The 27,994-nt window shown below is 45.1% G+C and overlaps 1 protein-coding gene across 1 annotated transcript in view; it reads left to right on the forward strand.

Moving 5' to 3' along the window:
• Positions 1 to 27,994, forward strand: part of VWA2 (von Willebrand factor A domain containing 2) — a 61,901-nt gene that overhangs the window by 22,091 nt on the left and 11,816 nt on the right. The window contains 8 exon segments of the mRNA XM_032608262.1: positions 66 to 113; positions 115 to 176; positions 19,466 to 19,520; positions 19,522 to 19,652; positions 22,632 to 22,643; positions 23,746 to 23,879; positions 24,431 to 24,563; positions 27,528 to 27,583. Coding sequence (XP_032464153.1) covers positions 66 to 113; positions 115 to 176; positions 19,466 to 19,520; positions 19,522 to 19,652; positions 22,632 to 22,643; positions 23,746 to 23,879; positions 24,431 to 24,563; positions 27,528 to 27,583 — 631 coding nt within the window.

Here is a 27,994-nt window from a genome sequence, read left to right on the forward strand (position 1 = left end):
CTCTTAGGGATGTTTGTGAATTGACCCTGCTCTCGGGCCCCTGGGCCCACTGTCTCCCACTGCAGGCCAGGGTGGGAGCGGTCCAGTTCAGTTCCGCCCCTCATCTGGAATTCCCCATTGGATGCATTTTCAACCCAACAGGAAGTGAAGGCAAGAATCAAGAGGATGGTTTTCAAGTAAGTATGATCAGATGATCAGATACTGCCGTGGTTAGGATGAAGCTAGCTGCTCTCAGAATCGTCCCTTGAAGGGTTGGGCCTGCTCTTGACCTCACAGAGAGAGAGGCTGTGGCCCGCCTTCCAAAAGCCCAGCAGAGCGCAGCGGGTGATAAGAATTCCCTTCTCAAAGCTGCCCCTTATTACATGATAATGTTCCAGGTGGAAACTTTAATGCAAGTTAAAAAAAAAAAAAAAGATTTGCTGTTACTGTGTGTGGCTGTCAGCTGGGAGAAAGGGCTAGTGAAGGTGGAGACAGGTTAAGAGCATGAGGTGGTAGGAAGAACCCTGGGTCCTTCTCCCAGTTCCGACCCTGGTGACCACACAGCCAGGAGAAATCACCATGCTTCTTGGAGCCTCATTTTTGTGATCTAAAAAGAGTAAGTGGCCCTCTGTTACTGAGAGCTCTTTAAAAATGATGCATTTCTGTTTGTGTGCTCATACACATACATCCTATAAATATATATATATATGTAATGAGTCATAATTTTACGCACAAGTCAGCTGATGTGTGTATATGCACATACATATATGTGTATACATATATTTTATGTATATATATATATTTTTTTTTGTGGTACACGGGCCTCTCACTGTTGTGGCCTCTCCCGTTGCGGAGCACAGGCTCCGGACGCGCAGGCTCAGCGGCCATGGCTCACGGGCCCAGCCGCTCCGCAGCATGTGGGATCTTCCCGGACCGGGACACGAACCCGTGTCCCCTGCATCGGCAGGCGGACTCTCAACCACTGCGCCACCAGGGAAGCCCTATGTATAAATATTTTATATATGTGTCTTATATACATACACATATACAGCTACATGGATATAAATGTGTGTTATACACATGTATGTTTATACATGTACCTACACACAGTGTTCTTCATAAGCCCTCACAGAGGAATGCCTTTATTTGTCACCTGCCACTCTGATCTCTGGATCTTCTTTGCCCCCTGCTGCCTCTTGCCCTAGCGGATCTGAAGTTCCACTCAAGTCCATGGTCCCAGCCATGTACAGCCATCACCTCCGCTTGCAAAGGCTCTAAGGTCCTTTAATAGGCCTCGGCCTCTGTAGGTCCCCAGTGCTCTCAATAAGCCAGAATCCCCACAATGGACACAGCAGGAACTCTGGGTGTCCTACAGGTCCCAGAGACCCCCAGTGACTTTTCTTAAAATTTTTATTTTATATTGGACCATAGTTGATTTACAATGTTGTGTTAGTTTCAGGTGTACAGAAAAGTGATTCAGTTATACATATATCTATTCTTTCTTAGATTCTTTTCTCATTTAGGTTATTACAGAATACTGAGCACAGTTCCCATGCTATACAGTAGGTCCTTGTTGGTTATTTTATTTTATTTTATTTTTTAATAACAAAGTGAATCAGGTATACATATACATATGTTCCCATATCTCTTCCCTCTTGCGTCTCCCTCTCTCCCACCCTCCCTATCCCACCCCTCCAGGCGGTCACAAAGCACAGAGCTGATCTCTCTGTGCTATGCGGCTGCTTCCCACTAGCTATCTACCTTACGTTTGGTAGTGTATATATGTCCATGCCTCTCTCTCACTGTCACAGCTTACCCTTCCCCCTCCCCATATCCTCAAGTCCATTCTCTAGTAGGTCTGTGTGTTTATTCCTGTCTTACCCCTAGGTTCTTCATGACATTTTTTTCCCTTAAATTCCATATATATGTGTTAGCTTATGGTATTTGTCTTTCTCTTTCTGACTTACTTCACTCTGTATGACAGACTCTAGGTCTATCCACCTCATTACAAAGAGCTCAATTTCATTTCTTTTTATGGCTGAGTAATATTCCATTGTATATATGTGCCACATCTTCTTTATCCATTAATCTGATGATGGACACTTAGGTTGTTTCCATCTCCGGGCTATTGTAAATAGAGCTGCAATGAACATTTTGGTACATGACTCTTTTTGAATTATGGTTTTCTCAGGGTATATGCCCAGTAGTGGGATTGCTGGGTCATATGGTAGTTCTATTTGTAGTTTTTTAAGGAACCTCCATACTGTTCTCCACAGTCGCTGTATCAATTACATTCCCACCAACAGTGCAAGAGGGTTCCCTTTTCTCCACATCCTCTCCAGCATTTATTGTTTCTAGATTTGTTGATGATGGCCATTCTGACTGGTGTGAGATGATATCTTATTGTAGTTTTGATTTGCATTTCTCTAATTTAGATTAATGATGTTGAGCATTCTTTCATGTGTTTGTTGGCAGTCTGTATATCTTCTTTGGAGAAATCTCTGTTTAGGTCTTCTGCCCATTTTTGGATTGGGTTGTTTGATTTTTTGTTATTGAGCTGCATGAGCTGCTTATAAATTTTGGAGATTAATCCTTTGTCAGTTGCTTCATTTGCAAATATTTTCTCCCATTCTGAGGGTTGTCTTTCGGTCTTGTTTATGGTTTCGTTTGCTGTGCAAAAGCTTTGAAGTTTCATTAGGTCCCATTTGTTTATTTTTGTTTTTATTTCCATTTCTCTAGGAGGTGGGTCAAAAAGGATCTTGCTGTGATTTATATCATAGAGTGTTCTGCCTATGTTTTCCTCTAAGAGTTTGATAGTTTCTGGCCTTACATTTAGGTCTTTAATCCATTTTGAGCTTATTTTTGTGTATGGTGTTAGGGAGTGATCTAATCTCATACTTTTACATGTACCTGTCCAGTTTTCCCAGCACCACTTATTGAAGAGGCTGTCCTTTCTCCACTGTACATACCTGCCTCCTTTATCAAAGATAAGGTGACCATATATGTGTGGGTTTATCTCTGGGCTTTCTATCCTGTTCCATTGATCTATCTTTCTGTTTTTGTGCCAGTACCGTACTGTCTTGATTACTGTAGTATAGTCTGAAGTCAGGGAGCCTGAATCCTCCAGCTCCGTTTTTCGTTCTCAAGATTGCTTGGGCTATTCGGGGTCTATTGTCTTTCCATACAAATTGTGAAAGTTTTTGTTCTAGTTCTGTGAAAAATGCCAGTGGTAGTTTGATAGGGATTGCATTGAATCTGTAGATTGCTTTGGGTGGTAGAGTCATTTTCACAATGTTGATTCTTTCAATCCAAGAACGTGGTATATCTCTCCATCTATTTGTATCATCTTTAATTTCTTTCATCAGTGTCTTATAATTTTCTGCATACAGGTCTTTGTCTCCTTAGGTAGGTTTATTCCTAGATATTTAATTCTTTTTGTTGCAGTGGTAAATGGGAGTGTTTTCTTGATTTCACTTTCAGATTTTTCATCATTAGTGTATAGGAATGCCAGAGATTTCTGTGCATTAATTTTGTATCCTGCTACTTTACTAAATTCATTGATTAGCTCTAGTAGTTTTCTGGTAGCATCTTTAGGATTTTCTATGTATACTATCATGTTATCTGCAAACAGTGACAGCTTTACTTCTTTTCTGATTTGGATTCCTTTTGTTTCCTTTTCTTCTCTGATTGCTGTGGCTAAAACTTCCAAAACTATGTTGAATATACTATGTTGAATTGCTGTGGCTAAAACTTCCAAAACTATGTTGAATAAAACTTCCAAAACTATGGTGAGAGTGGGCAACCTTGTCTTGTTCCTGATCTTAGTGGAAATGGTATCAGTTTTTCACCATTGAGGATGATGTTGGCTGTGGGTTTGTCATATATGGCCTTTATTATGTTGAGGAAAGTTCCCTCTATGCCTACTTTATGCCGGGTTTTTATCATAAATGGGTGTTGAATTTTGTCGAAAGCTTCTTCTGCATCTATTGAGATGATCATATGGTTTTTCTCCTTCAATTTGTTAATATGGTGTATCATGTTGATTGATTTGCATATATTGAGGAACCCTTGCATTCCTGGAATAAACCCCACGTGATCATGGTGTATGATCCTTTTAATGTGCTGTTGGATTCTGTTTGCTAGTATTTTGTTGAGAATTTTTGCATCTATGTTCATCAGTGATATTGGCCTGTAGTTTTCTTTCTTTGTGACATCCTTGTCTGGTTTTGGTATCAGGGTGATGGTGGCCTCGTAGAATGAGTTTGGGAGTGTTCCTCCCTCTGCTATATTTTGGAAGAGTTTGAGAAGGATAGGTGTTAGCTCTTCTCTAAATGTTTGATAGAATTCACCTGTGAAACCATCTGGTCCTGGGCTTTTGTTTGTTGGAAGATTTTTAATCACAGTTTCAATTTCAGTGCTTGTGATTGGTCTGTTCATATTTTCTATTTCTTCCTGATTCAGTCTTGGCAGGTTGTGCATTTCTAAGAATTTGTCCATTTCTTCCAGGTTGTCCATTTTATTGGCATAGAGTTGCTTGTAGTAATCTCTTATGATCTTTTTTTATTTCTGCAGTGTCAGTTGTTACTTTTCCTTTTTCATTTCTAATCCTATCGATTTGAGTCTTCTCCCTTTTTTTTTGGTGAGTCTGGCTAATGGTTGATCAATTTTGTTTATCATCTCAAATAACCAGCTTTTAGTTTTATTGATCTTTGCTATCGTTTCCTTCATTTCTTTTTCATTTATTTCTGATCTGATTTTTATGATTTCTTTCCTTCTGCTAACTTTTGGTTTTTTTTATTCTTCTTTCTCTCATTGCTTTAGGTGCAAGGTTAGGTTGTTTATTCGAGATGTTTCCTTTTTCTTAAGGTAGGATTGTATTGCTATAAACTTCCCTCTTAGAACGGCTTTTGCTGCATCCCATAGATTTTGGGTCGTCGTGTCTCCATTGTCATTTGTTTCTAGGTATTTTTTTATTTCCTCTTTGATTTCTTCAGTGATCTCTTGGTTCTTTAGTAGTATATTGTTTAGCCTCCATGTGTTTGTATTTTTTACAGATCTTTTCCTGTAATTGATATCTAGTCTCATAGCATTGTGGTCGGAAAAGATACTTGATACAATTTCAGTTTTCTTAAATTTACCAAGGCTTGATTTGTGACCCAAGATATGATCTATTCTGGAGAATGTTCCATGAGCACTTGAGAAGAATGTGTATTCTGTTGTTTTGGGATGGAATGTCCTATAAATATCAATTAAGTCCATCTTTTTTAATGTATCATTTAAAGCTTGTGTTTCCTTATTTATTTTCATTTTGGATGATCTGTCCATTGGTGAAAGTGGGGTGTTAAAGTCCTCTACTATGAATGTGTTACTGTCAATTTCCCCTTTTATGGCTGTTAGTATTTGCCTTATGTATTGAGGTGCTCCTATGTTGGGTGCATAAATATTTACAATTGTTATATCTTCTTCTTGGATTGATCCCTTGATCATTATGTAGTGTCCTTCTTTGTCTCTTCTAATAGTCTTTATTTTAAAGTCTATTTTGTCTGATATGAGAATTGCTACTCCAGCTTTCTTTTGGTTTCCATTTGCATGAAATATCTTTTTCCATCCCCTTACTTTCAGTCTGTATGTGTCTCTAGGTCTGAAGTGGGTCTCTTGTAGACAGCAAATATATGGGTCTTGTTTTTGTATCCATTCAGCCAATCTGTGTCTTTTGGTGGGAGCATTTAGTCCATTTACATTTAAGGTAATTATCGATATGTATGTTCCTATTCCCTTTTTTTAAATTGTTTTGGGTTCATTATTGTAGGTCTTTTCCTTCTCTTGTGTTTCTTGCCTAGAGAAGTTCCTTTAGCAGTTGTAAAGCTGGTTTGGTGGTGCTGAACTCTCTCAGCTTTTGCTTGTCTGTAAAGGTTTTAATTTCTCCATCAAATCTGAATGAGATCCTTGCTGGGTAGAGTAATCTTGGTTGCAGGTTTTTCTCCCTCATCACTTTAAATATGTCCTGCCAGTCCCTTCTGGCTTGCAGAGTTTCTGCTGAGAGATCAGCTGTTAACCTTATGGAGATTCCCTTGTGTGTTATTTGTTGTTTTTCCCTTGCTGCTTTTAATATGTTTTCTTTGTATTTAATTTTTGACAGTTTGATTAATATGTGTTTTGGCATATTTCTCCTTGGATTTATCCTGTATGGGACTCTCTGTGCTTCCTGGACTTGATTAACTATTTCCTTTCCCATATTAGGGAAGTCTTCAACTATAATCTCTTCAAATATTTTCTCAGTCCCTTTCTTTTTCTCTTCTTCTTCTGGAACCCCTATAATTCGAATGTTGGTACGTTTGATGTTGTCCCAGAGGTCTCTGAGACTGTCCTCAGTTCTTTTCATTCTTTTTTCTTTATTCTGCTCTGCAGTAGTTATTTCCACTATTTTATCTTCCATGTCACTTATCCGTTCTTCTGCCTCAGTTATTCTGCTATTGACCCCATCTAGAGTATTTTTAATTTCATTTATTGTGTTCATCGTTGCTTGTTTCATCTTTAGTTCTTCTAGGTCCTTGTTAAGTGTTTCTTGCATTCTGTCTATTGTATTTCCAAGATTTTGGATCATCTTTACTATCATTCGTCTGAATTCTTTTTCAGGTAAACTGCCTATTTCCTTTTCATTTGTTAGGTCTGGTGGGTTTTTATCTTGCTCCTTCATCTGCTGTGTGTTTTTCTGTCTTCTCATTTTGCTTATCTTACTATATTTGGGGTCTCCTTTTTGCAGGCTGCAGGTTCGTAGTTCCCATTGTGTTTGGTGTCTGTCCCCAGTGGCTAAGGTTGGTTCAGTGGGTTGTATAGGCTTCCTGATGGAGGGGGCTAGTGCCTGTGTTCTGGTGGATGAGGCTGGATCTTGTCTTTCTGGTGGGCAGGTCCACGTCTGGTGGTGTGTTTTGGGGTGTCTGTGGCCTTATTATGATTTTAGGCAGCCTCTGTGCTAATGGGTGGGGTTGTGTTCCTGTCTTGCTAGTTGTTTGGCATAGGATGTCCAGCACTGTAGCTTGCTGGTCGTTGAGTGAAGCTGGGTGCTGTTGTTGAGATGGAGATCTCTGGGAGATTTTCACCGTTTGATATTATGTGGAGCTGGGAGGTCTCTTGTGGACCAGTGTCCTGAAGTTGGCTCTCCCACCTCAGAGGCACAGCACTGACACCTGGCTGTAGCACCAAGAGCCTTTCATCCACACGGCTCAGAATAAAAGGGAGAAAAAGTAGAAAGAATGAATTAGTGAAAGAAAGAAAGGGAGGGAGGGAGGAGGGAAGGAAGGAAGGAAAGAAAGGAGATAAAGTAAAATAAAGTAAGATAAAATATAATAAAATTGTTAAAATAAAAAAATATTAAGAGAAAAAAAAGGAAAAAAAATTTTTTTAAAAAGCAAAAAAACCCCAAAACGGATTGATAGAACCCTAGGACAAATGGTGGAAGCAAGGGTATACAGACAAAATCTCACACAGAAGCATACACATACACACTCACAAAAAGAGGAAGAGGGGAGAAAATCATAAATCTTGCTGTCATAGTCCACCTCCTCAATTTGGGATGATTTGTTGTCTATTCATGTATTCCACAGATGCAGGTACATCAAGTTGATTGTGGAGTTTTAATCCGCTGCTTCTGCGGCTGCTGGGAGAGATTTCCCTTTCTCTTCTTTGTTCTCACAGCGCCCAGGGGCTCAGCTTTGGATTTGGCCCCGCCTGTGCGTGTAGGTCGCCGGAGGGCGTCTGTTCTTTGCTCAGACAGGACGGGGTTAAAGGAGCCGCTGATTCGGGGGCTCTGGCTCACTCAGGCCGGGGGAGGGAGGGGCACGGAGTGCGGGGCGGGCCTGCGGCGGCAGAGGCCAGCATGACGTTGCACCAGGCTGAGGCCCGCCGTGCGTTCTCCCGGGGGAGTTATCCCTGGATCCCGGGACCCTGGCAGTGGCGGGCTGCACAGGCTCCCCGGAAGGGAGGTGTGGATAGTGACCTGTGCTCGCACATAGGCTTCTTGGTGGCGGCAGCAGCAGCCTTAGCGTCTCATGCCTGTCTCTGGGGTCTGCGCGTTTAGCCGCGGCTCGCGCCCGTCTCTGGAGCTCTTTTAAGCAGTGCTCTTAATCCCCTCTCCTCGTGCACCAGGAAACAAAGAGGGAAGCAAATGTCTCTTGCCTCTTCGGCAGTTCCAGACTTTTCCCCGGATTCCCTCCCAGCTAGCCATGGTGCACTAACCCCCTGCAGCCTGTGTTCACGCCGCCAACCCCAGTCCTCTCCCGGCGCTCCGACCAAAACCCGAGCCTCAACTCCCAGACCCGGCCGCCCCGGCGGGTGAGCAGACAAGCCTCTCGGGCTGGTGAGTGCCAGTCGGCACAGATCCTCTGTGCAGGAATTTCTCTGCTTTGCCCTCCGCACCCCTGTGGCTGCGCTCTCTTCCGCGGCTCCGAAGCTTCCCCCTCCGCCACCCACAGTCTCCACTCGCAAAGGGGCTTCCTAGTGTGTGGAAACCTTTCCTCCTTCACAGCTCCCTCCCACTGGTGCAGGTCCCATCCCTATTCTTTTGTCTTTGTTTATTCTTTTTTCTTTTGCCCTACCCAGGTACGTGGGGGGTTTCTTGCCTTTTGGGAGGTCTGAGGTCTTCTGCCAGCGTTCAGTAGGTGTTCTGTAGGAGTTGTTCCACGTGTAGATGTCTGGTTATCTATTTTAAATAGAGTAGTGTGTATGTGTCAATCCCAATTTATCCCTATCCCCACCTTTCCCCTTTAGTAACCATAAGTTTGTTTTCCACGTCTGAGTCTGTTTCTGTTTTATGCGTAAGTTCATTTGTATCATCATTTCCACTTCCAAATAAGTGATATCATATATTTGTTGTTGTCTGACTTACTTTTGTCTGACTTACTTACTACCTAGGAGTTCACTGACTAGAGAAAACAAGATCCTTGCATTGAAGCTTAAATTCTATTGCTGGTGGGGAAGAGGGGGTGGGGAGGTAGATAACATGCCAATGAGTAAATATAAAATAATTCTGTTAGTGATAAGTATAAAAAAAGAGAGGAGAAAAATGTATTTGAGAAAACATCAGTGTGCTAGGGGTTAGGAGTGCAGGGATGCAGGCTGCTCCTGTTTTGTAGCGTGGTCAGGGAAGGCATCGCTGTTAAGGTGCCAGGTGACCAGCAGTGTGATGAAAGTCAAGGAGAGGTTCCTGTCCTTGCTGGAGAAGGATGGTCCAGGTGATGGCTCCGAGGAGCGTGCTTGGCGTATTCAAAAGGAACAGCCGGGAGCCAATGTAGTTGCATCCTTGGGTGTGCTGTTCTTCCCAACAGCTGCGGGGTGTCTCAATGCTTCCCAGGAAACCACTGTGGGGTTCCTGGAGTCCTTCTCCTGGAGAGTAGCCTCAGGTCTTTGCACTCTCCCGAGCCCAGTCGACTTTCAGCCCCTCTACAGGGGCCCCTCCAGCAGGAAATCTTTTGCACGCCATGGGGCACGTCCGCAGTCTGACTTACTTACTTAGTATGATAATCTCTAAGTCCATCCATGTTGCTACAGATGGCATTATTTCATTCTTTTATGGCAGAGTACCATTCCATTGTGCATATCACATCATCTTTATTCATTCCTCTGTCAATGGACATTTAGGTTGTTTCCATGTCTTGGCTATTGTAAACAGCACTGCAATGAACATTGGGGAGCATGTACCCTTCCGAACCATGGTTTTCTCCTGAAATATGCCCGGGAGTGGGATTGCTGGATCATATGGTAATTCTGTTTTTAGTTTTTTTAGGGAACCTCCATACTGTTTTCCTTAGTGGCTGTACCAATTTACATTCCCACCAACAGTGTTGGAGGGTTCCCTTTTCTCCACACTCTCTCCAATATTTATTGTTTGTAGACTTTTTGATGATGGTAATTCTGACTGGTGTGAGGTGATATCTCATTGTAGTTTCGATTTGCATTTCTCTAATAATTGGCAATGTTGAACATCTTTTCTTGTGCCTGTTGGCCATCTGTATGTCTTCTTTGGAGAAATGTCTATTTAGGTTTTCTGCCCATTTTTTGATTGGGTTGTTTATTTTTCTCACATTGAGCTGCATGAGCTTTTTGTAAATTTTGAAGGTTAATCCCTTGTTGTTTGCATCATTTGCAAATATTTTCTCTCATTCTGTGGGCTGTATTTTCGCTTTGTTTATGGTTTCCTTTGCTGCACAAAAGCTTTTGAGTTTAATTAGGTCCCATTTGTTTATTTTTGTTTTTATTTCCATTACTCTAGGAGATGGCTCAAAAAAGGTTTTGCTCCGATTCATGTCAAAGGGTGTTCTGCCTTTGTTTTCCTCTGAGAGTTTTATAGTATCCAGTCTTACATTTAGGTCTGTAATCCATTTTGAATTTATTTTTGTGTATAGTGTTAGAGAATGTTCTAATTTCATTGTTTTACATTTAGCTGTCCAGTTTTCCCAGCACCATTTATTGAAGAGACTGTATTTTCTTCATTGTATAGTCTTGCCTCCTTTGTCATAGATTAATTGACCATAGGTTTATTTCTGGGCTTTCCTGTTCCATTGATCGATATCTCTGTTTTTGTGCCAGTATCACACTGTTTTAATTACTGTAGCTTTGTAGTATAGTCTGGGGTCAGGGAGCCTGATTCCTCCAGTGTCATTTTTGTTTCTTAAGATTGCTTTGCCTATTCGGGGTCCATACAAATTAAAATTTTTTTTGTTCTAGTTCTGTGAAAAATGCCATTGGTAATTTGATAGGGATTGCATTGAATCTGTAGCATGCTTGTGATAGTATAGTCATTTTGACAATATCAATTCTTCCAATCCAAGAACATGGTATATATTTCCATCTGTTTGTTTCAGCTTCAACTTCTTTCATCAGCATCACATTGTTTTTGGAGTACAGGTCTTTTGCCTCCTTAGGTAGGTTTACCTAGGTATTTTATTCTTTTTGATGCAATGATAAATGGGATTGCTTCTTTAGTTTCTCTTTCTGATCTTTTGTTGTTAGTGTATAGAAGTACAACAGATTTCTGTGTATTAATTTTGTATCCTGCAACTTTACTGAATTCATTGATGAGCTCTAGTAGTTTTCTTTTAGGATTTTCTATGTATAGTATCATGTCATCTGCAAACAGTGACAGTTTTACTTCTTTTCCAATTTGAATTCATTTTATTTCTTCTTCTTCTCTGATTGCCATGGCTAGGACTTCCAAAACTATGTTGAATAAAAGTGGCGAGAGTGGACATCCTTGTCTTGTTCCTGATCTTAGAGGAAATGCTTTCAGGTTTTCACCATTGAGTATGATGTTGGCTGTAGTTTTGTCATATATGGCCTTTATTATGTTGAGTTAAGTTCCCTCTGTGCCCACTTACTGGAGAGTTTTCATCATAAATGGGTATTGAATTTTGTCAGAAGCTTTTTCTGCATCTATTGAGATGATCGTACAGTTTTTATTCTTCAGTTTGTTAATGTGGTATATCACAGTGATTGATTTGCGGATATCAAAAAATCCTTGCATCCCTGGGATATACCTTGCATCCCTGAGATATACCGCGATCCTTGCATCGTGGTATATGATCCTTTTAGTGTATTGTTGGATTCAGTTTGCTAGTATTTTGTTGAGGATTTCTGTGTCTGTGTTCATCAGTGATATTGGCCTGTAATTTTCTTTTTTTGTGGTATCTGTGTCTGGTTTTGGTATAAAGGTGATGGTGGCCTCGTAGAATGAGTTTGGGAGTGTTCCTTCCTCTGCAATTTTTTGAAAGAGTTTCAGAAGGATAGGTGTTAACTCTTCTCTAAATGTTTGATAGAATTCACCTGTGAAGCCATTTGGTCCTGGACTTTGGTTTGTTGGGAGTTTTTTAATCACCGTTTCAATTTCAGTACTTTTGATTGGTCTGTTCATATTTTTCATTTCTTCATGGTTTACTCTTAGGAGATTGTATCTTTCTAAAATTTGTCCATTTCTTCTAGGTTGTCCATTTTATTGGCATATAGTTGCTTGTAGTAGTCTCTTATGATCCTTTGTATTTCTTTGGTGTCAGTTGTAACTTCTTCATATCTAATTTTATTGATTTGAGCCTGCTCCCTTTTTTTCTTGATGAGTCTGGCTAAAGGTTTATCAATTTTGCTTATCTTTTCAAAGAACCAGCATTTAGTTTCATTGATCTTTTCTATCACTTTCTTTGTCTCAATTTCATTTATTTCTGCTGTAATCTTTATGATGATTTCTTTCCTTCTAATGACTCTGGGTTTTGTTTGTTCTTCTTTCTCTAATTGCTTTAGGTGTAAGGTTAGGTTATTTATTGGGGATTTTTCTTGTTTCCTGAGGTAAGATTGTATTGCTATAAACTTCCCTCTTAGAACTGCTTTTGCTGCATCCCATAGATTTTGGATCATCATACTTTCATTTTCATTTGTCTCTAGGTATTTTTGGATTTCCTCTTTGATCTCTTCAGTGATTCATTGGTTTAGTAGCATATTGTTTAACCTCCACATGTTTGTGTTTTTTACAGTTTTTTTCTTGTAGTTTATTTCTATTCTCATCGCGTTATGGTCAGAAAAGATGCTTGATATGATTTCAGTTTTCTTAAATTTACCGAGGTTTACTTTGTAGCCTAGCATGTGATCAGTCCTGGAGAATGTTCCATGTGCACTTGAAACGAATGTGTGTTCTGCTTTTGGACAGGATGCTCTATAAATATCAGTTAAGTCCATCTGATCTAATGTGTCATCTAAGGCCCATGTCTCCTTATTGATTTTCTGTCTGGATGATCTGTCCATTGGTGAAAGTGGTGTGTTAAAGCCCCCCCCCCCCATTATTGTGTTAGTGTTGATTTCTCCTTTTATGGCTGTTAGTATTTGCCTTATATATTGAGGTGCTTCTATGTTGGGTGCATATATATTTACAATTGTTATATCTTCTTCTTGGATTGATCCCTTGATCATTATGTAGTATCCTTCTTTATCTCTTGTAATAGTCTTTATTTTAAAGTCTGTTTTGTCTGATCTGAGTATTGCTAATCTAGCTGTCTTTTGATTTCCATTTGCATGGAATACCTTTTTCCATTTACTCACTTTCAGCCTGTATGTATCCCTAGATCTTAAGTGGGTCTGTTGTAGACAGCATATACATGGGTCTTGTTTTTGTATCCATTTCAGCCAGTCTGTGTCTTTTGTTTGGAGCATTTAATCTGTTTATGTTTAAGGTAATTACCCCCATCTCCGATACCAGCAGGTAGGTCTGGCCCAGGCTCTTACGAGGTCACTGCTTTTTACCCTGGGTCCTGGTGTGCACGAGACCTTGTGTGTGTCCTCCAAGAGTGGAGTTTCTGTTACTCCAGTCCTGTGGAGCTCCTGTGATCAAACCCTGCTGGCCTTCAAAGCCAGATGCTCTGGGAGTTCCTCCTCCTGATGCCAGACCTGCAGGCTGGGGAGCCCGACGTGGGGCTCAGAACTTTCACTCCTATAGGAGAACCTCTGAGATATAATTATTTTCCAGTTTGTGGGTTGCCTACCCAGTGGGTATGGGATTTGATTTTATCACAGTTGTGCCCCTCCTACCATCTTGTTGTGGCTTCTTCTTTGTCTTTGGATGTAGGATATCTTTTTTGGTAAGTTCCAGCAGTTTTTTGTTGATGGTTGTTCAGCAGTTAGTTGTAATTTTGGTGTTTTTGTGAGAGGGTGAGCTCACGTCCTTCTACCCAGCCATCTTGTTACTGCCCCCATCCACAGTGACTTCATCTTAGGTTGTTTATCCCAGCCCTTTCCTCTGACCTTGGGTGCAGAATGAGCAGCAAGTCAAATACAAGAAAGTTCAAAGGAAAAAGCACATTAATATGTTCTTTAAAAGTGATATTAGTGTGCATTGACCTTTCCATGTTCCCTTGGAGCCTTCTACCCTTGGGCCCTCCACAAATGGTTCCCGTAGAAAACAGTGGCATCCCCACTTCTGTGTCTTGGGCCCAGACACACTGAGCAGTACTTGTCAAAGTGAGGTCTTTGGTCAGATGGTCTGAGTCAGAATTGCTTAGGGAGTATGTTAAAGTGCAGGTGCCTGGGCTGTCTCCAGACCTGCTAAATCACTCTGGGCAGTGATACTTAGAATCGGCACTTTTAAAAGGTCTCTTCCCACTGCCCCCTGGCCTAGGAGTGTTATACACACTAATTTATTTAAAGCAGCTTTATTGATACATAATTAAAATACTATAAAGTTCACACCTTTAATGTGTACAGTTCAGTGGTTTTTAGTATATTTTCAGGGTTATGCACCTATTACCATCATCTAATTTTAGAATATTTTCATCATCTCAGTAAGAAACCTTGTAAATAGACTTTTCTCCAGAGAAGATATATAAATGGCCAATAAGCACATGAAAAGATGCTTAACATCATTAGTCCTTAAGGAAATGCAAATCAAAACCATAATGAGATACCACTTCACACCCACTAGGAGGGATAAAATGAAAGACAGACAATAACAAGTGTTGGCAGAGATGTGGAGAAATTGGAGCCCTCATACGCTGCTGGTAGGATTGTAAAGTGGTGCAGCAACTTTGGAAAACAGTACAGGAGTTCCTCAAAATGTTAAACATAGAGTTACCACATGTCCTAGGAATTCCACTCCAAGAGAATCAAAGACATATGCCTGCACAAAAACATGTACAGTGATGTTCACAGCAGTATTATTTATGATAGCCAAAATCCAATGGATGAATGGGTACACAAAATTTAATTTATTCATAGAAGCAAAAATGAACAGATAGGACTACATAAAACTCAAAGCTTATGCACAGCAAAAGAAACAACAAAATGAAAAGGCAGCCTACAGAATTGGAGAAAAATTTTGCAAACCATATATCAGGTAGGGTGTTATTATCCAAAATATATAAAGAACTCATACAAGCAATAACAAAAAACCCAACAATCTGGTTAAAAAATGGGCGGGGGGCTTCCCTGGTGGTGCAGTGGTTGGGGGTCTGCCTGCCGATGCAGGGGACGTGGGTTCGTGCCCCGGTCCGGGAGTATCCCACATGCCACGGAGCGGCTGGGCCCGTGAGCCATGGCCACTGGGCCTGCGCGTCCAGAGCCTGTGCTCCGCAACGGGAGAGGCCACAACAGTGAGAGGCCCGCGTATCACACACACACACAAAAAAAAAAAACTTTAAAAAATGGGCGGAAGAACTAAATAGACATTTTTCCAAAGAGGACATCAAAATGGCCAAGAGGCAAGATGCTTAACTAAAATGCTAAGTGAAACAAGCCAGACATAAAAGGTCACATGTTGTATGATTTCATTTATATGAAATAGTCTAAAATGGGCAAATCTGTGGAGACAAAGTAGATTAGTCATTTCCAGGGGATGTGGGGAGGTGGGATATGACTGCTAATAGGTATAAAGCTTCTTTTTGGGGTGATGGTCATAGTTTGGACTTAGGTAGTGATGATGGTTTTACAACTCTGAATTGTACTAACAACGACATTTGTATTTTGAAATGGTGAATTCTGTAGTATGTGAATTATATCATTATTGATATAATATTTTATTGTTATAAAAACTTTTGTACCCATTATATACACACAAACATTTGCAGAAGAAAAAGTAACCTAATGTTTTAAATTTAGGACTGAAAGTCAAAAACGTTTGGGGGACTTTGACTCAAATGACTCAGCCCTGCTCTCTTGTGAAAAACTAAGCCAGTTTAAGTGACTTGGTACCAAAAGGTACTCTATAGAGAACACCCAGTACCTCTTCCAACCCCTTATTTTGTGGAAGAGGATACTGAGGTTGGGGAGGAGCAGGTGACTTGGCCGGGACCACAGGGTCGCACTGCACGTCCAGGAGGCCCCATGGAGCTGTCCTTGCCCATCTCTCTCCGACCTCCCCCTCCACCCCTGCCCCCTAAGTAATTAGTTGAGCCTCTTGTCAGCTGTGCTGAAAATCGTAACTAAGGGCTGTTATTCATAACCCATGACATGCGGAGAAGCATTGAGGATGCACCAGATGAGGACACTAGGGGGTGGAGAAAGATGCCTCTTTACGTGTCTGGACAAGGTCAGCTCTTCTTTTGGGGATGAGAATGGTTAGCATTTGTGTATCCCAGGTTGGCTGTAAGACAACAAACAAGAAAAGGAGGCAGTTCCTGGTTTTTTGGCCACGGTTGCAAGGTCATTGAGGACATTGAACGTTAAGACACTCTTACTAATAACAGAGGAATGTTGGCCGAATGGGAGCGATGACCTGCCCAGGGCTCTTTACCCCTTTTCTTCAGTGGAGTTTTAAATTCTCGACGGATGAGCACAGCTCTCCCCAAAACCCAGAACACTTGCCTTTCCAGATCAGTGCAGTCCCCTAAAAGCATGTTTTGAAATGACTAAGAAGACACTTTGACAGTCACCTTATTGTTACTTCGTAATAAGTTTAAAAAATACTACAATCAAACCTTACAGTGTTGTACTCCATGAAAACCTAAAATCAGATAAAACACAGCCAGCAGTTGGCTTCTGAATGCCTAGAAGTCTGGCCAGAGGGCTGTGCACGTCTGTTCCATCATCTGATTAATTTCACATAACATGACTCTGAGTTTCCTATGATTGAATTTTTTTTTTTTTTTGGACCCCATCTGTAGCTTTATCAAAGTTGTACCGTGTTGAGTAGCTCTGCAGAAATAGCAATGACCCCTTTCTTTAGCACAAAGCCTTTTATAGCCAGCTCTGGCCTCTTTCAAGCTGCATTAATATTTAAACATAGTTTTTAGAATAGTTAGAATTACAAAGCACTTTGCTCTTTTTTTTTTTTTTTTTACTTAATATTATTTGGTGTGTATTTTTGCATAAAGCTGCGTTATTTTTCATGTTGATCCTTTTTAATGGTTATGTAATCAATGAATTGAGCTCTTACGATATAGTAAATCAGACCCCTAAAAGGACACATTTAGCTTGATTCCAGGGTTTTTGTCCATCGCTGAAACCAACAGCAACAAAAGCTCCTGTAATCAACATCCCTGTACCTACAGTGAGTGTTCTTACGAATTATTTTTCAAAGTCTATTCCATGAACTATCTGCATCAGAATCACTGGGGGTGGGAAAGGGGAGGCGGGTCTAAAATGTATTGATAGATTCTCAGGCCTGGTCACACACCCACCAATTTAGACTCTGGGAGGATGGAATCTGAAAATCCACATTAGTAAATCTCCTAAGGGACTTTCATGCTGACTAGAATTTGAGACTAACTCAAAAGGTAAACTTCTTAGAAGAGGCTGCTAGGTAGTTCATTTTAATGACCACTGATGGAGTGCTTACTAGGTACTAGCAGGCACTGGATACAGCATTTAATCCTCAAACAATACTGTTACTTTTTCTACTTCAGCAGGTTTAACAGGAGTGTCAGACCGAGTAACGTTGCCAAGTTTAGCTGGCCAGTATCTCACGGGACTCGTACCTGCGCCCTTGTTCTTAATCAGTCCACGCGTTTCTATCATAAACAGCAGTCCATCTGTGAACCTTCACTTTCTACCTAGTTTAGTCCCGTTGGAGAGAAATTAGAAAAACCTTAGATTCTGGCCTCAGACCTTCCTGTCTGGAGCCAGATGATGAGGTCAGAACAGTCTCTGTGAGAAACACCCTGTGGAATAAGAAAAGTGGAGGTAGCAGGGTTTCTTCTCATTTCCCAGGGTTCAGATGCCGTTAGGAATCTCACCTGCGCTCGGTCGGTCAGAAGCCAGCAGGTCAGATGCAGAGGTGGAGAGGGTGGCCGGCACGGGCATTTGTGCGCTAAGCGATGTGGAAGCGGAGGTCCACAGAGGTCCGTGGAGTTGTAGTCTAGGCCCTCATGGCCTTGAAATTTAATTTCTCTCTAGCCACAGGCTGGTAGCTATGAAGAGCGGGGCCCAGACCCACTCAGAAAATCTGGATTGAAACGGGAAAACAAAGGTTAACTCTGGAGGGGCTGAGGGTAGACCTGTATGAGAAACAAGAACAGAGTTGCAGAGAACAAGTGGTTTTTTTCCTGGTCCTGAAGCTTTGAATCCATATGGAAAGAAGCGATGATTAGATGGGCAAGAGGTGCGGGGGTGTTTTGAGGAGAGAAAGCGAAGTCTGGCTGAGAAGCTAAGGATGCAGGGCCACAGCCAGAGGCTTGTGGGGAACTCTGCCAGGGGGAAGGCACAGGGAGCTCCTGGCTTTTGGTGAAAAGTGTTTCGAAACCATTTAGAACAGTATAGAGTAGGGGTCAGCAAACCTTTTCAGCAAAGAGCCATAGAGTAAATATTTTAAAGCTCTGCTGGCCGCGTGGTCTCTGCTTAGATAGTACATAAATGAATGGGCACCCATTTTCCATGCCCGTTAGGCGCAAGTCTTCAGAGGAATGACCATTGGCTTTGGAATTAGCTGGACTGGGTTTCAACTGCAGTTCTGACCTCCACTGGCTGGGGAGAGGCAGGCTGTGTAGCCTGATGGTTAAGAACTTGGGCTCTGGAAGTGGAGGGTTCAGGTCCTACTTCCACCACCCATGAGCTATGTCACCTTAGCTAAGGCCGTTCTCTTCTCTGAACTCCCGTGTCCCAGAGCTGTGGTGAGAATTATATGAGCCAAGCACCTTTACACACACACACACACACACACACACACACACACACACACACTCAGCACAGTGGTGCCTGACATGTGGTAAGTGCACGGTAAATATTAAGTTAGTATTACTGGTCTCTGAGCAGGGGATTCCTCATCTGTTACCATCCACTGAAAGGTTTTGCCCAAAATCTTTTGTAGTGAGTCATTATTTTCTTCCCAGTTGACAGAGCTGGCAGTCCACCCTCTGAGGACATTTGCACGAGCCTCCTATGGTGAGCTTTAGTAGGGATTCTGTGCTGGGATTGCAAGCTCAGTCGACAGTCCCTATAATTAGGCCGTGAGGATTAGAGAATCTTAGCATCCTGATGAGATGGGACCACCGTAACCTGCCCTGATCTGAAAGCAGTCAAACGGTTCAGCCTTCCAGCGCCCAACCCTGAACTTGGAAGTGGGACAGAGAGGCCTGATCACGGACCCTTGCCTCAAAGCCCCGTCCTTCACGCCCATAAATTCTTATGAAGCTCATTTATCTGCTTTCCCACCCCAAGGAGATGTTGAGCTGTAACAAGAAGGGAATGGTATGCGGATGGGGAGATGGGAGGTGGGTGTTAGACAAATGAGGAGAATTGTGCCCCGGAGACACCATGGCGAGAGACAGCAAACACATACACAGAGCATGTCATTGTTATATAACACAACAGAGATGTATGGGGGAGTGTTAAGTCCAGGGGAAAAGTTCATTTCTCTTCATCATTCTTGTGGTTTAGATGGTGAGAGAGTGCATATCTCATGCTGGAATTGTCCCTTTGAGTCTCTGCTGGAAGAAGGTGGCCATCATTTCAGGCTCTCATTCCAACTTCACCTCTGGACCGCTGACTCTTTCTTCTTTGTTTTTTTCCTTCTGGGTGAGCTCAGAGGAGGATGTACAGAGATGGGCCTTGCTCTGAAATACCTTCTGCATAAAGGATTCCCCTGGGGGCAGAACTGCCTCTGTGCTCCAGGTCCCCATCGTTGTCACTGACGGGAGGTCCCAAGGGCATGTGGCCCTGCCAGCCAAGCAGCTGAAGCAAAGGGGCGTCACCTGTGTTTACTGTGGGGGTCTGCTTCCCAGTAAGAGATTTGGTCACGCGGGGTCAGCCCTCTGAGTCAGCCTGGGGACGTCGCAGCCATGGGAAGAGAGGGGAGCTGGGAAAACCATCCTGATCCTTCCTGGATCCGTTTTTTTGTCACTTTACTGTATTGTTGCTGGCACAAGGGGACCGCCAAGTCTTTGGAAGTCTGAGAGTTTGCATCGTCTTTAATTTAGTCTGAATACTTGATTTCAAGTGTCAGAAACTTGACTCCAATTTATCTGGGCAGAAATGGAAGTTCATGGACTCATCCAACTGCACAGGGTGGGTCAGGAGCCAGATGCAGGAATAGGCCTTCCTAGAGGAGAGGGGGGCACAGTTCCTCAATGCTCTCAACCCCGAAAATGGAGGTGACCTCAGTGGGGCTGTTGTCATTTGTGGGTATCAAGTGAAATGACTCTTGGTCTGGGCACTGTGCCTATACATAGAAATCTCTTTATTAATTTTAGTATAGTTGTTCCTTGGTATCTGCAGGTGGTTGGTTCTAGGACCCCTGTGGATACCAAAACCCATGGATGCTTAAGTCCCTTAGTTGGCCGCCCATATCCATGGATGTGGAACCCACAGATATAGAGGACCAACTGTACATTATTTATTCTCTCAATCAGTAAATATATGTTGTCTTCCTCGTGCCAGACACTATTCTAGGTTCTCAGGATGCACAGACAGCAATACAAAGTCCCTGCCCTGATGGAGCTTCTGTTCTAGGAAAGGAACTAGATTTAAAAAAAAAAAAAAAGAGTGAATAAATAAGTAACAGTTTCAGGTGGAAATAAATTTCAAAGGAGAAAAATAAAGTAGGGAAGAGGTTACAGAGTGATGGGAATAGATAGGACAGCTGTTTTAGATAGGGGGGTCTGGCAAGGCTCCTTTGAAGAGTTGGTTTTTGAACAGAAACCTGAGTGAGGAACAAGCCTTCCAAATAACAGGGAAAAGAGCAGGCAAGGCAGGCAGATGGAAAGTGCAAAGGCCCTGAGGCAGTAGCTAGCTCGGTGTGTGATAGAAACAGACAGCCAGGAGTGGCTGGAGCCCAGCAAGCAAGGGGTGAATTATAAGAAATAAGGTAGAAGAGGTGGGCAGGAGTTAGGTCTAGAGCTTTTGTGGGTTATTGTAGAGACTAAAGTTTGTAATGAGTAGTCTGGGAAGTCTTTGGGGTGGGGGGTTTGAGCAGGAAAATTACATGAATTGGCTTACATTTTTAGAAAATCACATGACTGCAAGGTAGAGAGAATAGACTGGTGGGTGAGGCAGAGGGAGAAGCAATAATAGGGGCAGTGGGGAGTCTAGTTAGGAGGCCTTTGGAGCAGCTCACACGCAAGATTATGATGGTTTGCAGTAGGGAAGCAGCTGTGACCCCGCTAAGGAGTGGCTGGATTTAGGATGCTTTTGGAAGGCAGAGCAATGGAGTGACCGGTGTATTGGACGTGGGTGTGTGAGAGAAGAATCAAAGATTTTGGCCTGAGCTCCAGTGTGAATGGTGGTGCTATTTACTGAAAAGAGAAAGAATGGGAAAGGAACAAAGGAAATTGAATTCTGTTTCAGACAAGTCAAGTTTGAGATGCGTATCAGCCATCTAAGTAGAGAAGCTGAGTAGAGAGTTGGATACGAGAGTCTGGAGCAGAGGAGAAAGGACAGGCATCGAGATTGAAACTGAGGATGGTATTTAAAGCCTAAATAAGATCACCAGGAGCTGAGTGCCGAGTGGACGAGCAAGTGCAGAAAGAGGAAGAAGATAGAAGGGGACTGAGGTTGTAGGTACCATGGGGCTGCCCCGATTGTGCTGTGTCCTGGTGACGATGATGACAGCTATCACCACCATTATTGTTGTCATCGCCAGTAAGTTGGTATTAGACACAAGCTGCCTTATGGCTGGCTCTTTCTGTGTCCTCAGATATAACGAGTATAAACCCCTTGAGAGAGGAGAGTGGACGTTACTTCATGGCTCCCTGCCCACCCTCATCCCCACATAGGGCCAAATAGAGTGCCTTGCACGTAGTATTTGCCCAAAGGTTTGTCACTGAGGATAGAATCTCCCATGGGTGGAAATACTGGCCCGTTCTGGGGCTTTCTTCTCCAGCTGCTGGCTGGAGTAGCGCTTCTCAAACTATCTGTGGTGAAGGTCCAGTTTGTTTTTTTTTCTAATCTGTCATGAACAGATACTTTTTTTAAAAAAAAACACAATAAAAATGAGTTACTAGAAAGGTGAAATAAAAACAAAATAGAAACTCAGATATTTATTACTTGACCCAACAGACATAAAATGACTGTTAAGTTTGCTGTACGATTAGTTTCTAAATGCTTGGTGTCTATACTTATCGGATTCTGAATCAGGGTGAAACAGTTCGGGGCTCTTCACTGGCCCACAGACCATATTTTTAGCATCCCTAGTGTAGGGAAATCAAGAAGCCATTGCTCAGAAGAGGGGGCACGGCTCAGATATGAAGACCTGAGCTGCAGACACAGGAAGCCTCTGAGAAAGCCTGTTGGACTTCCAGGGCTACCTGACCCCTCCCCACTCCTAGTAAGAGGCCAGCTCACTGTTGACCAGTGGTTCTCCAAGTGTGTTCCTTGGACCAGCAGTATCAGCATCACCTGGGAGCTTGCTAGAGATGCACACACTCAGGCCCCACTGCACTGAGTCCAAAACTCTGGGGCAAAAGGAGCCTCAATCTGTGTTTTTTCTGGCCCCTCAGTGATTCTGATGCCGCCAAAGTCTGAGAACCACTGCAGTGTGAGATTAAAGACTGTTGCCTGTTCAAACTCTTTCCCCCTTTTAGTGTACATTGAGCCCCTTCTCTGATGGTTCTCAACTCTGGCTGAGCATCTGAATTACCCAGGGAGCTTTTAAGAAGGTCTGTTTGGGGGCTGGGAGAGCTAAGGGTGCGGCCCGGCAGAGCTGCCCACTCAATGCTAATGTGAGTCCGGAACTGAGGAGCCCCTGCGTGTGCCAGGCGCTGTCCCAGGTGCTGGGCAAAGTGTCTGGTCTCTGTGGCTTCAGAGGAGAATGGGGAGCTTTACATTAGGAGGTTTAGAGATACATGAAGGTTTTGCTGTATTGCCAAGCCGTGGTCTGTTTTGATGAATTTTTGATAGGCAGGATTCTAAATGTGTCACTGACTGCCTTGTCTTCTTAAAAACAGGTTTCTCAACATCATTTAACCCTTTCTTCATGCCCTACGGTCATCATCCCCCACAGCATTTCTGTTCTGGACACTAACAGTGCCCTCTGGTTGTAGAGCTACGCCAGCTCCTGCCTCTACACGGCCTCATGTTGCTGGCCTTTGAGTTCTTATTGCCACTGTTTATAATTCTTCAAGATTTTTTTTTCTTTTCTGTTACTAGCTGTCCCTGTTTGTTCTTCTCTTGCTGTCACCTAGAACCACTTTCCTTCATTTCCTTTCTAGTTAAAATTTTTTTTTTTTCATTTTTGGCTGCGTTGGGTCTTCGTTGCTGCGCATGGGCTTTCTCTAGTTGCGATGAGCAGGGGCTACTCTTCGTTGCGGTGCGCGAGCTTCCCATTGGGTGGCTTCTCGTTGCACGGGCTCTAGGCGTGCAGGCTTCAGTAGTTGTGGTACTCGGGCTCAGTAGTTGTGGCGCACGGGCTTAGTTGCTCCGCGGCATGTGGGATCTTCCCGGACCAGGGCTCAAACCCGTGTCCCCTGCATTGGCAGGCAGATTCTTAACCACGGTGCCCCCAGGGAAGCCCTCTGGTTAAATTTTTCTCATCAGCTATAGGTTGCAAAACCAGACGACTAAATCTGTTAGGACCCTGTCTCAAATAAGAGCCGACGGTTTGAGTGTGAGGCTCTCCTCTGAGGAAGTTCGGGGACTGGAGCATGTGCACGTTTTGACCCATGGCTGAGCATCCTCGAGGTCCTTCTGTGCTTCACTTCTAGACCTTACCTGCATCCTAGGTGGGTGAGGTTGCAGCTCTGTGGCTCCTGCAGTAGTGGGTGGCGGGGCTGTCCACAGGGAGCCCAGCGTCTACGAGACGGGTGGATAGGAGGTGGGTGAGTGTGGGGCGATGAGCCATTGTAACTTCTCGGCCGGGGGCTCGGGGCACAGGTGGGAGGAGCTGCGCACGTTGACCAGCGAGCCAAGGGAGCAGCACGTGCTGATGGCCGAGCAGGTGGAGGACGCCGCCCACGGCCTCTCCAGCACCCTCGGCGGCTCTGCCACGTGCACCATTGCCTCTCCGGGTGAGTAAGGCCTTTCCGTGTGGAAAGGAGTGGCCTCGCCTGTATGGAAGTGGGATGGGGGTGAGGAGGGTTCCCCAAGGCCGGAGGTCCCCCTGAGAGGGAGGGAAGAGGAATGGAGCCCAGCAGCCTCGGCCCCGGGGCCCTCTGCTCTGTTCTACCGCCCTGTGTCAGGCCCTGTGGGGTTCTAGGCTGGGAATTCCGAACTTGTCGCACGGGGTAGAGAGCCTCAGATCCGGTGGGGTCCCCTCCCCTGCTGTCAGCACAGGGAGGCCTCATCTGGGGGTGAGATCCCTGTATTCCCAGTCATCTTTGTCAGGCTCCATCCAGGAGCTAGAGTGAAGTACGTTGTAAAAAACAAAAAAGTACACGTGTGCACAGGATGGAAGAGCGGTGTGGGGCGGGGCTTGTGCAGAGGAGATGCTCGGAGACCGGCTGCCCCTCCCCCATGTACTCTGCCGGGAGAGAGCCAGGGCTGAGGGTGGTGGGCCCACGGGCGGAGGAAGGAGGCGTAACCCTGTCTTCCCTGCCTCGGGTATGCACGGTGGACACAGACTGCAAGGTCCAGCCTCACCCCTGTGAGCGCAAGACGCTAGAGATGGTGAGGCAGCTTGCCGGCCAGGCCCCGTGCCGGAGGGGATCTCGGGGGACCAAGGCCGTGCTGGCTGCTCTCTGTCCCTTTTCCAGGTTTGTCCACAGGGTGTGGGGTCAGAGCCTGCGGGCAGGGCCTGGGCGAGGATGGCCAAGTGCTCATGGGCTGCGGGGAGAACGGCTCTCCGGGGCCTTGGCTGTGGAGTGTGTGACAGGGATCGGAGGAGACCTGGGAGGGAGGCAGGGACAGAGCTCCGGGGACCCAGGCAGGGGCACAGCTACTCAGTGTCAGAGTCTTTTAGACACACCGCCCAGGAGCCCCGGGCCTGGGTCACAGCCATTCTGAAGGCTGGTAACTCAGCCAAAAGCTGGTCTGACAGGGCGGTGGTCTGGACTTGGGATAGTGGTCTGCTAATCTGGTCCTTCCGATCACCAGTTTCCACGTGTATGGGGGCTGAGCAAGGCCAGAGGCTTACGGTGCTTCGATGGATTCCGGATGTGGAGGCCATGAAGAATGCTGGATTCTTCAGGGCCGGAGCTCAGGCATTCAAGAGCACCTGCCACCCGGCTCTCAGCCACTGCCCCGCAGACCCCCAGGTCGACCCCCTTTATCCGGACCACCTTCAGTATGGCACCTGGTCAGGAGCTCATGATCTCGCCCTCTAGTGCTTTCTGGAGGGCCAGGGTAGCGTTTGAACCAGCTGCACCTTGGCCCCTTGGCCTGGCCTCAGCGATGAGATCAGAGTGCGCACAGCAGTGAGATGGAGCGGCTGAGAAGCCGTGAGGGCCGTGTTGGGTCGATGCAGAGTCCGAACGCCATCTCGGCAGGGAAGGGCGGTGCCCCCCATGTGGATCAGAGGAAGTGGGGCCTCGTGCCATGTCAGAGGCCACTAGAGGCTCTCTTCCGAACGTGCACTTTCGAGTGAAAGGAGGTAGTTCTTCATTCCCTGGTGAACATGTTTAAGGACTCACTGTGAGCCAGGCAGGGTCCAGCGAGGAGGCAGGCACAGTCGCGGACCCAAGAAGCTCGTGGTCCAGAGAGAGCCTCCCAAGTGCTGGGATGGGGCCTGTCCTCGCCACACGTCATGGAGGAGGGGTTGCTTGAGCAGTCTCGAAAGATGTGGGAACCGGGTAGCAGTGGGCAGAGGCGTCCAGAGCCAGGAGCCCTGGGAGAGGCTGGTGGGTAGAGTACACTTAATGGCTATGTGCTCAGACTCTGGGGGCATCACCACTAGTGAGCCGGGAACTTCCTGCTGTCTGTTTCCACATTCAGCAAGGGGGTGATAACAGGACCTGCCCCCAGAGGATTGCCAGGGGCACGCAGCGAGGTAATTCGTAGAATGCACTGACATTGCAGGCAGCGAGGTAATTCGTAGAATGCACTGACATCGCAGGCTCCTAGAATAATGCATATAGTAGGCTTTTCATCAATCCCCTCATTCAAGAAATACTCACCGAGGCTCTCCTAAGTTCCCAGCACTGCCCCAGGTCCTGGGGAGTCAGCATGGGCGTCTCGGAAACAAATCTGCTCTCATGAGCAAGAGGCAGCAGTGAACAAGGTGAACACCTAAATGAACGATTAGGTGGTGGTAAGTGCAATAGGGGGAAGGATGCGGGGTGGGACAGGGTGGGGTAAGTAGAGGGTAGGGGCGCAGCTTTAATTAGAGTGGGCAGGGACCAGACCTGAGGGAAGTGGGGGACTAGCTGAGCACAGGCCCAGGCGAAGCCCTATGGATAGTGTCTGCTCAACAACGCTGGCTCCTGTAGGCCTGGGTAGGGAGGGCAGGGCCCGTGGAGCTTTCTGGGCTAGGACCTGTGGTTTTATGAGGAGTAGACATGGAGGGGGAGAAGAGTTAGTGAGCTGGCAGCTTGGCACAGTTTTGATTTCAGCAACCCCTTGAGTTCGTAGTTGACTTGGCTTTTATCCCAAGTGGATGTTTTGCCTCAGGAAAGCCCCCGCCCTAGAGGTGAGCCCAGTTAGCCTGCCCGCCAGGTGAGCAGCCCTGGGTGGGATCTCCCCGGGAGAAGTGCTCTTTGGCAAGTTTTAGAGAACTTGGTCACGAAGGCCCCAGGAGAATCTCCTTAGATGAGGCCATCCGTGGAGCTGCTGCCAGCCAAGAGGAGGGCTTTCTGCCCGAGGGACGAGGACCCACTCCTCTGTGGTCGGCCCATCGCCCCGCAGGCTCAGGAGAGCCAGGGGGCGAGGCCCAGAGGGCAGGATGCATGGGCTTTGGAGTGGGAGATGGAGTTCGGATCCCAGCTCTGCTGTGTTCTGCTAACCGTGTGACTTTGGGCAACTTAATTCAGCCCTGAACCCATTTCTCCATCTGGAAGAGGAGACTGCTGTCTCTTCAAGTAGCTGAGGACTTGAAGTAACGATGGGGGATGGCTGGGGCGTGGAAGCCAGCACAGGAATGGTGGCCCTTGTGTTGTCACAGAAGGTTGTCACTCAAACCGACCTCAGAGGTCATTGAGACCAGCCAGTGGTTTGCAAATCCTCCTGAGCTACGGAGCCTCATATGGACACTTGTTATGCAGACCAGAAAAAGCACATTTGGGGTGGGGGCGTGGGGCTGGGGCACTGGGGGAGCCCTGGACAGTCCCCTTCCCTCTCCACTGAGGCTCTGAGGAACACAGTTGAAAACTACAGAGTTGCTATATAGAAGAGGGAACAGAAGACCAGAGAAGGAAAGTAACTTGCCTGGGGTCACATAACCAGAATCCAGTCGCCTAATCCCAGTATTTCCCACCCCCCACTCATTGTGCTGGCCCCAGAAAGTAACTCGTAATAGAAAGCTGTTGCCGTAGTTGAGAGTATTGAACGCAGATATCTCTAATTTCTGACATGATAGCCGGCTTCCATTATCTTTTTTAATTGAGTAGTTTGAAACATTTCCTACTCTATGTGCAGACAAAAGCTGGGTAGAATCAGGAAAAAAAAAAAGAACCAAGTCTTTCTTGACTTGCTTCTGCATTGGCATCTTGTGTCAGCTTTTAGTGTTTTAAACACCCTCTCCTGTTAAAGCTTTGATCTCTACCATTTGTTTCCTTGGGTTGTAGCTGGAAGAGAGCGTTCTTAACCCACCCTGCCACCTGTTACAGGACCACCCGCCCAGGTACAGTCTGCCTCTTGGATTCTCCTTTTCTTTCTGGCCCTGGGACTAGGCTGGCTCCCAAAGTGGCATTTATACTCCTGGGGTAGCAAGTGGGGTTGGACTGAGCTCCAGGGCACAGGGACAGGCATTTTCAGAGGCAGAGGAACACGCTCATGCCATACCCGTGCCTCCCTTGGTCAGTGGTATATTTTCACTGAGAAAGGGAGTGAAGGCTTTGGAATTACTTCCTTAACCAGGGCCCCTTGCGTTGACAAGAGGCAGAGCAGGGCGTGCACTGAGCCCCAGCTGTGCGGACAGAAAGCCTCACATCTTGCACCAGACTCAGGGCAAGATACTGAGCCTCAGGTTCCTCCTCTGTAAAATGGGGGTAATGTCTGCCCCATGTCTGGACTCCCCATTTCCCTGCTCTGG

Source organism: Phocoena sinus, chromosome 16 (assembly GCF_008692025.1).
Source record: "Phocoena sinus isolate mPhoSin1 chromosome 16, mPhoSin1.pri, whole genome shotgun sequence".
Taxonomy (NCBI): domain Eukaryota; kingdom Metazoa; phylum Chordata; class Mammalia; order Artiodactyla; family Phocoenidae; genus Phocoena; species Phocoena sinus.